This window comes from Prinia subflava, chromosome 12, assembly GCF_021018805.1.
Source record: "Prinia subflava isolate CZ2003 ecotype Zambia chromosome 12, Cam_Psub_1.2, whole genome shotgun sequence".
NCBI classification, from domain to species: Eukaryota; Metazoa; Chordata; class Aves; order Passeriformes; family Cisticolidae; genus Prinia; species Prinia subflava.
In genome coordinates this window covers 3,461,708-3,473,425 of record NC_086258.1, presented here as the reverse complement: position 1 = coordinate 3,473,425, position 11,718 = coordinate 3,461,708, and the positions used below count along the sequence as shown (strand labels likewise).

General features: G+C 48.0%; 1 protein-coding gene across 1 annotated transcript in view; it reads right to left on the bottom strand.

Annotated features, from left to right (window-relative positions):
* Window positions 1-11,718, bottom strand: part of PAPPA (pappalysin 1) — a 182,580-nt gene that overhangs the window by 7,417 nt on the left and 163,445 nt on the right. The window contains exon 21 of the mRNA XM_063409222.1: window positions 10,422-10,520. Within this exon, the coding sequence (XP_063265292.1) occupies window positions 10,422-10,520 (99 nt within the window). The remainder of the gene's footprint in view (window positions 1-10,421; window positions 10,521-11,718) is intronic.

Genomic DNA, 11,718 nt, shown 5'->3' with positions numbered 1-11,718 from the left:
TCTGCCATATCTCTGTGACCCCTCTGGAGAAGCGTGGGAAGGAGCTGAAACAATGGCCTGCCATGCCTGGCCTGGCCACTGAAAGCTGATTTGGGCCTATTGCCTCACAGTATTTACCTGCAAAAAAGGACAAGTGTCTCACTTGCCCTGATGTGAGTTCCCAAGAATTTCTCCCATCTGCACAGACTGAACAAATGACCTCATTCCCTTCCTTTACACTCCTTCCAAGGCAGTGCCACAGCCTGTTCCAGTGTTCCCAGATGGGCTGCACACACTGATATGCTTCCCCTGGCTCTGCTGCCACACGTTCTCTCTCCCTTTCACAAACACTCCTCTCCAGGCTACGAGTCTGCCCGTTCCCTATGCATCACCCACAGCCCATCTAGGAATGTGGATCCAGCATTGTGCTGTCATCTCCATCTAGACCTTCCACACGAGTCCCAGCCTGTCCCTCTCCAGGATGCCTTTCTCCTGACGCACACAATTTGGGAAGGAGGGGTGTGGAGCTTTGTTTCACAACTGGGGAGCCTGAGGCAGAGACATGCTGACAGAGATACTAAATAGCCAAGGCTCATCACCAGATCAGGGCTTAGACAGCCTCCTCTCCTTGCTCTTGACTCCATTCACAGAAGACCCAGCCCTCCAGGTGGAATAGGGTGATGACTCTTCATCAAGCCATGGCCTCAGTGACTTATGAACTAAATAATCAGGGAATAATCTAAATCTACAATTGCGCAAATGTGGAGATTGCAAAGAGAAGAAAGAGCCCAAAAAGTGAGAAGCAAATGAATCCAAACAACTGTGGCAACTGAATAAGTTTATAAACTGCAGAAAACAATAGGAGCTTAAAGGTCACTTTATCCAACAGAAGCCAGCCTGAGCAGGACTGTCTCGTATCACAGTGTTATGAATATTCTTAGATAGGAAAACAGAGAAGTCTGCAAACAATGGGGTTTGGAGGAGGCTGAGGAGGGATTGTTTAATGATTGAGTTAAAATGCTGGAAGGGAAAAAAAAATATACATGCAAAATAAAAATTGAGTTTTTCTGTTCAGTGTAGAAGGAAACATTTTGGTTTAGATTATCTGCTACATTTCAGGTTTGACCTTTCCCTTCAACACAAACAAATAAAGAAGACTGTTTCACAGCAGAAGTTATGTCTTGAAATAAAAACTTGTTTCACTTAGAAAATGCTCAAACAAAACATTTAAGCACGCCTGGAGTTTTCCTCTATTTTTATTTTTTTTATCCTGAATCATTCAGTTCAATCTGGATTTGGCAATGATTTTGACTTAAAAAAATCCTCCCCAATGTACAATGAAGCTACTGGTTGGAGGCGAGACCTGGGAACCTGATTCTTTCATTTGTCTTGATCAAGCTCTTTCCTCTCCCTGGCCTGGATTCCCTGTGTTTGCCTGTAACATCCTGACAAAGGCGATTAAGTGGCCCCTTCATTCAGAGGAGAGACAGGGAAGATGGATCCACACTTTACATTGAACACAGGTCAACCACACACCCAATTCAGGCATTTCAGTAAAGTGTCTGAAATTAGTGGTGACAGCCTACTGCACTTTGTCTCTGCTGCTGTCTAGGCTTAAGCAGGATGTGCTGCAGGCACGGAGGTCCCAAACGTGCTCCCATTTCAGACAGGGAACATCAGAGCCAGGAGAGAAAGCCCTGCATGGCTCTGTCTCCAAACCACCAGCTCACATTCCCTTCACCTACTCTCTGCTGAAACAGCAGCCTGAGACACCCAAACTGGCATGAATTTGATGTTGCCTTAAGTGCTCTACTTCCTTCATTCCCTCTCCTCCCATTTCTCCTTGTGAATCCCTTGTTTTCCTCTTTGCTTTCTCACAGGCTGTGCTCAGCCCTGGAGCAACCTGAAAAGGTGCACGTAGGAGACGGGATTGCTGCTGCATTACAGCCAATTCCTGGGGAGATGGAGCAACTAGAGAAGAAATGTCTGGCTGTTTATTGTCTCCCAAGAATGGTCATGGATAGAAGAGCAGAAGCGTTCTCTGAGGCAGAGCCGTGGCCCCCAGAGCAGAGAGCTTTGTGGCTCAGCAGCAGTTCCCAGCAGTGGGTAGCCTGATGGAGAAGAGTTTCTTCCCGATCAGATCAGTCTTATTCACTTTATGTCCCTTACGGAGGCTTTTTATGCAATTCGATTTTTACAGTGCTATTGTCCAGATAGATGAATTGTTTTGTCTTACGGCAGTCAGCTCCAGAGATCAGTTTTCTATTATGTGAAAAGGCAGAGATTTCTATGGGTAATGAGCACAGCCACAGTCATATTAGACATGGCCAAATTCTCCAAAAACATAGCAGCAGTACAGGGTTTTCCACTTTAAACAACATTTACAACAAATACACATTCGAGTTCCCCAAGGACCTGATTTCCATAGGTATTTAGGGAATTTAACCCACACACAGAATCTGCTGGGACTGTCTGAAATACTCAGCTCAGGGAAACTGCAAAACCCCTTAGAAGAAGGGCTGTCTGTTGCCTTGGGCTCACACAGTGACAGCCTCTGGAGTACACAGCCATGAAATAGAGCTGCTGGATGTGCTAGAAATAATAAATGCTGAGCCTTTCACTGAATGATAGCCCATTTAGGTGTGGAGCTCAGATATACATATTCCAAGATTAACTACTTCTTTTCTTTTTAAATAGGTTTGTGAAAGCCCAACTCATTACCAGAATACATGACCTGCATTGAAATTCCCAGATAGACCAATTGTAGAGTCAGGAAAAAGGAGTCAGCTCCTCTTCCTTCAAAACACCATGCCCTGCATTTCATCTATGTCCACCTCCCCATGTAGAAAACCTGGAAAATGTCTAGGAGGGTGAGGGAAAAAAAGTTAAAAATTAATTATCAAATGTCCTGTCTTGGACTTGATAAAGTAATGCAAGATACTGTATCAGGCTAGCTAAAATAGATTGAAAAAGATACAAGTGAAGAACACAGCTCCACACACCTACACACGAGCTCTTGGAGATGATCCAGAACAGTCATGGCACTGGATCAACAACGCTCAGGGGAATGTGAGTCACACCAGAACCTCACTGGACCACAGACTATCCATCATCAAGAGAAGAGACACAACCTCCATCATTCCTGTCAGCTGGAGTGTGCAGGACATGACAAATCCTGCTCTGAACCTAGAGGAACAAGGGCAGCGGGTGTGGGCTCACAGGATGGGCAGGAGGTTGGCACAGACACCCAGGTGTAACTCACAGGGGATCCAAACCACCTCGACTAACTCACCACCATTGCTGCACAATGCATGACCTCAGACTCCCCTCTCCACCAAGGCATGGGAGCCCTCAACATCCTCTCCCACGCTGAGTGATGAGACCTTGGATAAAACTCAAGCTGCCTCTTACAAACAGGGCTAGATTTGTCCTGGATGCCATGCTCCCAGCTGTGGGAACAAAGACAACAGAGCAATGCAGAACTAGGATGCGGGTCATGGAATGGGTGAGAGGTCATAATTCCTCACTACATGCACCTATCTGAAGAGGCTGGTGACATCCCAAGGCAGATCCCTGCTGAGAAAGGCCAGTCTGTAGGGAACTGGTGGGAATGTTGACAGTAGAAATCGCAGACAGGTACAGGGAGGGATGGAAAACAGCTCTGCAAAGGCTGTAAGCTTGTTCCTCACAGAGTGTGGTATCAGGCTGACCTGGCTGTGCCTTCTGCCCATGCCTGGGGTTGGCTCTCAGCAGCACCAAGGCAGGCAGGATCGGGCCTAGGGAGGGGGAAGCAGGGAAGGAGGGCTGTAAAGTGTTGGGAAACAGGCTGTTGTTAGATTTCAGCCCTGAAGTGTTTGCGAAATCTCCCAGACAGGCCTCACCAGGGCTGTGGAGGCCCTGCTGCAGGCAGAGCCTCGGCGGGCAGTGTGGCCTGGGAGATAAGTGTGGCAGCCTGTGCTAAGTGTCACAGCCCTGTGCCTCCCCAGAGCCTCCCAGCTCGAACACCAGGGACCATTCTGTTCCCTGACAAGGCCCTTGTGGGATAAAAAAACATCTTGGAAGGGTCTTCCCAGTGATTTTCAGCATTGAGGTCACCAGTTTGAGATAACGGAGCAAGAGCGAGCCCCCTTTTAGCTCTGAGAGCTGGTATGTGGGTTCACACCTAGGCCACTGCTCCAGAGGGCCTGGGAAGACAAAGCTGGCAGGAAACCTCCTCTCCATGCAGCACAAGCAGTCCTAAAACCCTGAGTTTTTTTGTTAACTACCCCACCATAAACTGAACCTTCCCCCACTGAAACCAGCAACTGTGGCGTATCGAGACGCAGCTCAGCTGAACCCGACAGATGCTCTGCTCTCTCCGTCGTGTGCAAATCGGGAGCAGCCTCACCAGGAGCAGTGGGAGCAGGATGGCCCAAGGCCAGCGGGGATTCCCGGGAAAGCCCGGCCCGCACGGATCCCGCATCCCGCCTGCCCGCGGCGCAGAGCGAGGGAGCCCGTCTGCCAAACCGCACGGAGCTCAGTTGCTCAGCAATCAGCTGTGCTTCCTACTCTCGTGCTACCGATTGTGCAAACATGAATGTAATTAGTCTAAATAATCACCAAAGATTTAATAGGAGCCAGACCACCCAGAGGCCAAATAGCTGGCGGTGGAGCAGGGAAGGTTTGTTCGCTGTTTTTTGTAACACTTGCTAATGAAGTGAGGTCGGATAGCAAAGCAAACACCCTCCACCAGCACATCCCCTGGGAACGCCGTATGTTGTGGGAAGCCCCAAGTCCCTTGAAGCCAAGAACAGTTCTCTCAGGATAGGCAACATGTGCTACTACCATCACTGCTTTTAATTTATTGACGCCTGGAAAGCCTCCCTGAAGGATTATGAAACCAAGCTCTGAGCCCCAAAATAAGCTCCCATCCCAACCAACCCTGACTGGAAATGCTCCTCTCACATGGCAAACAGCTACAGCCACTGAGCCTGTGACTGAGGGCTGGTGGGGAAGTGAGTTCACCCACACGTCTGGGAGAACCCGCGCGCCTGGAGAGCTCAGCCTCTTCCAGGGGCGTGAAGCAACACTCGGCATTGTATCCTGCCTCCCTCCCTGCTCACCCACCATTCATTCTATCTCCCTAATTATAGAGCTGACAAACACACCCAGCTGGGGACAGGCCAGTAGTTAGGAACAGCATCGTGGCAAGAGCATCAGTTCTTCTGGATAAACAGGATTTCCTCAGCTAGAGTGGTCACTTCAGCTTCTAATGGCACCAACAGCCTCAAAACCACGCTGTGGCAATGGAGAAAGATCTGAAATTGCCTAAGACAGGTCTGTGTTGCAGTCAGAGATCTGGGAGAAGGTGCTTATTTCTCCAAAATACTATTTCAGTTGGCTTATGGGTAGAAGTGCAGACTCATCCCCCTTCTTCCTGGGGAGACAGGGACAGCCTTTGGAAATCCCTGCTGGAGCCAGCAGCAGCCCCTCAGTTCAAAGCTCTTTTCTTTAGGCCTTGAATTCTCGGCCATAAAGTCTCTGAAGAGGTTTTGATAACTGGCCTATCTTTTAGATAAGCAAAGCTTTGGATGAATCCCACACAGCCCTCTATCTACCACAAGCCCTCATTTGTTTTCCGCCAAGGCACTTGCTGGTTTTCCTCTCCAAGGTGTTGGACAGAAATGTCAAGAGGCTGAAGGGACAGGACAATTTTTCTCTCTTTTTTTTTTTTTTTTTTTTACCAAGTGCCATGGGGCAAAGCAGTTGAAGGAAAACCTGAGTGATAACTGAGTGAGGCAGGTTTTTCTCATGGGAGCTGTAGATTTGTCCCTTCTGTGACAAAAAGGAAAGGCAGAGAAGAAAGACAGATGAAAGTTCACCCTTAAAAATGGTTGAAATTGAGGGAATTTTAAAACAGCAAATTCAGTGTATTTAAATCTACAGGGACCAGACTGCAGGTCCTTCAACCAGGCAAATCTGTGATCCGAGTCTGGAGCAAAGTACGTAAGTAGAGCCTAAAGAAAGAATTTCTGATTTCTGCGAGGCCTTTCTAGACAGTCTTGTCTAGGGAAAACTTATAAAAGGAAAGGGGAAGAAAAGAAGTGGAGGAGACAGTTACTGGAGAGAAGATTTCCTGAAATGAATCAGAGGAAACAGCCAGAGCCTCTCCCAGCAGTGCTACACACCCCACAAACTCCTCACAGGCGGCCAAGAGCCCAGAGACAGCCAGTTATGCCCAGGTTATTTATTTCCCTCACTCTGGCAGTGTCACGTATGTAATGTTTTAGAAAATAGCGTCTTCTTTTATCTGCAGCAGGACACAAAGCAAGAAGCAGCTTCCTAGAGCAGCCAGGCAGAAGGGAGCTGGCAACCTGTGCTGGGTCAGGAGGGGAGGAAGATTAAAAGGAGATGGGATTTTGCTTTGTCCTTCACGGAAGACTTTATCCCCTCCAGATACACAACAGAAGCTTTCTCTCCCTTGGAGGTTGGCCTTCCTGTCTCTCAGAGCTGCTCCTGGGTCATGCACAGGGCAAGCTGTGAGCAGCACGGCCCCATCCTCTGCCCCAGCACCAGCTCTGCCATCAGCCCCCTGCTCCCCACACAGCCTGCCCGTGTCCCTGCATCCTTGGGTGGCACTCGTCCCTGTGCCAGCCCTGGCTGCTCGCCCACTGCAGGGCGACGCTCATCAATTAGCGCACTACAAATAATTAAGCTGATGAATGTCTCTTTTTTTTCCTGCTTTCTGACTGCACTTGCCTCAAATTTATGCCCAGATTATGACTGAATTTATTTGTTGCCACTTGCAGCATTCAAAAGAGGCCTTTAATGATTTCTTTTAAGCTCTCCAGCCTGATTGTGAACAGTGCAGGGCAAATACTCATTATTTCCTATCTAAGCAGCAGTGCTGATTAGTCGGTGCTTGGTCAGATAAGTCACACTGTTCCATTCCCCACTCGCTGATGGAATCCACAAGGTCATTCACTGCTAATGCTCAAATGCAAAGGAAAAACATGGGATAAGCATGGAAGTCCCTTGTGCATTTTCAGGGCAACAAAACAGGAGCGTGCAAAATCTCACATTGAGTAAGAGGGCTCGGATTTAAAGTGAACTTGGGTTGAAGCATTTTGCTTTCAGGCAGCCTGTTCACAGCACTGTGTGCAGCCCAAAGTGTGTTTGGGAGGGTAGTGGGACTGCAGTGAAACTTAAGTCTTGACAGTTTGCGGACACTAAAGATCTGAAGCCAGCTCCTACTCGACTGTTAACTCCTGAATCTTCACATGGTGCAATGTTAATCTTCAGCCCTTTCCCAAAATAATGTGTGGAGTTGCTATGTTCTCTTAAATGTGAACCATGTGTCACCTCAGTAATGGCTGCTGTGGGGAAAAGATGATAAATCTAAAGCTTTTAAAATGTCCTGTGACATTTTGGGAGAAAAACAGGTGTTGCATAAATGTTGGACATTTATGGGCAAACTTGCAGGGGCTTTAAAAGACTGACACATCTGCCACATAGTATGTAACCCTGAAAGAAAAGGAGCAAAGCAGTCTCTTTCATGTGTCTCAGTCTCTCTACAACCGTATGAAAATACATCCTCATCTGGTATTGGAATTAACAGAGCTGGACTCGCCCCTCCCTATGTCTCCTCCAGGTTTTTGGCTTTTACACCCAATGTGTATTTTAAAACTGTGCCTTTTTAAGTAGGTGGCAAACTGTGCTGGAAGGATTTGGTATGCGGAGTATTTTTATTCAGCTCCCTTTTCTCTCACCTTTCATTGTTTTTCCCTTTGGAATATCTCCTGTAATGCTCCACTCATAAACCTCTTCAAAGGGAGGGCTGTATTTGAACAGCCTGGCCTGAAATCTGGTCTCAGTCAAAGGCCTCAGATGGGAAAATAACTGGGAGAGCCAAGCCCCACGGCCCCACGGCTGCTGCCGCAGGTGTCGGCAGCCGCTTTGCAGGAGCGAGGTTCTCCCGCTGCCTCCTTGACTCTGACCCCACAGCCCCCCTGGCTGGGTTATTATTCCCCCTTTTACCCTATAAATGTAATAAACTGGGACTTAGCATCTTGCTTTTAGTGTGGAAGATCCAAGGAGAAGGTTGTTTTCCTCACTTCTCCCCGGTGTCTCGTTCAGCTCCTGGGGTGTTGTTGGTGTTTTGGGAGAGAGGAGGAGGCCTTGGAAGCTGAGTGCGTGCCAGGGATGTGATGGGCTCCATGGCTCAGCCTTCCAACTGTGTGGATGATGGGAGGTTTTAAAGTGCCAGCTAGGGCAAGTCTAATTCCCCAGTCACAATGATCCAGCTCCCAGGGAAGTCTGTGAAATCAGACTTATCTCCAAAAAGCTACAAAACCTCCCCCTCCATGGGGAAAATGCATCAGACGTGTGACCAGCGGCCCGTCTCTGACCATTTGCCCTTTGCATGGAGCAGTTTTAGCACAGAAAGCAGTAACCCACTGGGCTACAAAGTGCTTCCCCTCCTTGGGAGGTCACTTGGTTTCTGGGTGGCAGGGAAGCAGCAGATATTTTGAGCTTGAGTCGTCTGGCTGGTAAGTGTTCACGACTCTGTGCAGATCCCACTTGGTCTCAACTCCTTGCCCAGCAATAAATTCTGCTCCCAAACCTTAATCCTATCCCCAACCCCCCTCAATTCAGCTCTCACATCCCCTGTGTTTCAGTTGTGCCATTAGCTCCTGTCTTGATGGGGCTGGTTTGGGTCGGTCCCCTCCCAGGCACCTCGCTTTCCTTCTTCTGACACTGCTTGGGATTTTTCATCGCCTGCTCTCCAGCCTGCAGGCAGTGAGATAAAGTTTCCCAGGCAGGCTGTTTTGGGAGGAGAAGCCCTACACCATGCTGAGCTACCGGGCACTTCCAGCTCTGCCCTCCCGGCTGCTGGGAGGTCAGCGAGCAAGCTGTGCTGCTGCTGGGCTGCTCCTCCCAAGGAGCTGGAAAATCAGCCAGAGATAGGAATCTCTTCTTGGAGACAAGTGAAGATGAGGCACTGTCTGTCATCCTGCTCATCTCTTCGGTTGTTGTTTCACCAGGGAGGCCCTTTTGGGGTCTCCATGCCCTACTCCACCCATGGGGAACAGAGGAACTCCCCTGCCTAGGCTGCCCTGCATGTGGCTCCCAGGACCTTTTCAAAAGGAACCAAGGGGAATGTTTGTCCAAAAAGAGCACAGCTAGGGAAATTACCTCTTCTCCTGCTTTTCCCCTGGAGGAGAAATTAACTCCTTCCACTTGCCAGGGCACGTCCATCTCCCTTTCCCTGTGTTCCCAGATGGACAGAGACAACCCACAATGCTGAACCAAGGAAAAGAAATCTACAGCCAAAGCTGGCTCCCCTGGAGAGAGGATGTCCTTCCTCAGCTGGGTGACATGGATGGGATCACATGCTGAGCCCACACTCCCTCAAGTTTTATTATTATTTATTAATATGTATCAGATACTTAACGCAGATGGATTTTTCATTCTGTTTTACACAAAAATCTGGAAGATAAGGTGAAATATTCACCTGGCAGAGGCTAAAACTACTTTATTTTTCGGAAGGGACCTAGTTCCAAATCCCTCATGGTTAGAAACCTATAAAATGCTGTACTGCTCCAAGCCACAAGCTCTATCACTCCAGTCACTGTCTTTAAGAGTGCTCAGAAATGTGTGTTTAAGAAGCAGAAAAAAGGGAGATATGTGTGGAGGGACTCTTCCCCAGGCTCAAGCTGCCAAGGGTTCAAGTATTCCTCAGCCAGAAACTGCATCCAGATCACAGTGTCCAACAGCCACTGCTGGAGCAAAGCTCCACAAATAGGCTTGTTCTTTTTTTGACTTCAAATATATTTTTGTTCTTAATAATTCTCTGTGGCAACGCATCCTATTACTCAAACACACACCGTGCCAATAAGGATGTTCTTTCGTCTCTTTGGATCCTGCTTCCAGGAAATTACCACTTCACCCCCTCATTGCTGAGTGATAAAAACCAGTGGATTTTACTTTCCTTAAGCATCCTCCCTACCTTAAATAATGATTTTATAGATCTGTGTCACTAGTTTGTCTCTTTTTGCAAGGCTCTGGTCTATGTGGTCTCTGTGCAGAAAATATTGGACATCTCCACCCAGCCCTGCTGCCCTGCTTCACATTCTTCTCTGTCCCACTCTGGGATGGGACAATCAGCAGCAAGCCAGGCACATGTGGGTACACATGGATCAAAGAACAGATCCACAATGATGCTTTCCTTTTACTCTCTCCTATTTTCCTAATGACTTCTAACTTTCAGTTTTCTTTTGGAGCCTTGAGGATGGATGATAAATGAACCAGCAAGAACTCAGTGCATCTGGTGAGATGATGCCTGGGCTGAAGGTCCTGCTGACACCTTGGATCTCCCTTTTCTGAGCAAAAATAATTTTATTCCAGGCACAAAGCAGCACTCAACAAGGAGTTCCCATGAAGAGAGGAAGGGGCATCCCTACCTTTTTGGTCTTGACAGTCGAGGCACAGCAGTCCCCACCATCGTAGTTGCAGAAGGCTCTGTTGTTGATTGAGTCACAATAGTTGTCCCCCATGAAAGGCTGAAAAAGGAAAAAGGAGGAAAAGGCTTAGAGTGTGGACATGGATAAAATGAGCCCCTTCCTTATGGAGACAAAGTGAGAAGGTGGTGGCTGGAGAAGAGAAGGTTGTGTGGAGACCTCACAGCACCTTTCAGTGCTAAAGGGTTACAGGGAAGCTGGAGAGGGACTGTTCATCAGGAACTGTAGTGACAGGACAAGGGGAAATGGTCTCAAAGTGACAGAAGGGAAATTTAGGTTAGATATCCAGAAGAAATCCTTCCCTGTGAGGGCACTGAGACCCTGACACAGAGAAGCTGTGGCTGCCCCTGGATCCCTGGCAGTGTCCAAGACCAGGCTGGATGGGGCTTGGAGCAGCCTGGGACAGTGGGAGGTGTCCCTGCCCAGGGGATTGGAAGTGGATGACATTAAGGCCCCTTTCCACACAAACCATTCTATGATTCTATAATCCTGAAACCTGTAACAGTATTTCAGAAGAAAAACACAAAGACTTGAAGGATCCATACAGTTTGTAACATACCAGCTGCCCTGAAAAGCAAGAGATAATTATTCCCCTTTCCCTTCAAAACAGACAGAAAAAAAAGGACAGTAGATGGAAGGGAAATGAGCTCTTGTTGGCTCTTCACATCCCACATAAGAGGATGCTTCAGGAATATTAATTTGACTAGGCCCAGAGACAGCATCCAGGCATCTAAAATTGTGGCACCTTTGATAATTTTAAGCTAACCTTCCTAAACTGTGTGGGATAAGAAGAAGGTTATGTATTGCAGCAAAATGGGCTTGCTTTTAATAGCTCTGCTTTTCACCACAGTTCTCCTGACTACCCAAAACGTGTCAGCAATGGGGGCACAAAACAAATCACCAAGAGGAATGGAAGAGGTCTGAGCTCAGCTCAGGGACCATGTTCTCCTGTTCTCTGAACAGCAGTGACTGCGTGGGACCTTGGCCATGGCATGTGATCTTCCTCCACTGCACAGCTCAGAGCTGGGATAATGGCAATTATTCATAGAGGGGCATTGTGGAGAGCTGTTAAGTGAAATTCATACATCACCTTGAAAAAGAAAATGTGGTCATTAGGCTGGGCAATGTGATCACTAGTCCATGTGCTGCACAGGGCCTGAATAATAGCCACAATTCCAAAGGAAAGGCCTGAAATCTTTCATTACACACTGGAGCCCTCTTGGTCTGCTAGTACAGAAGT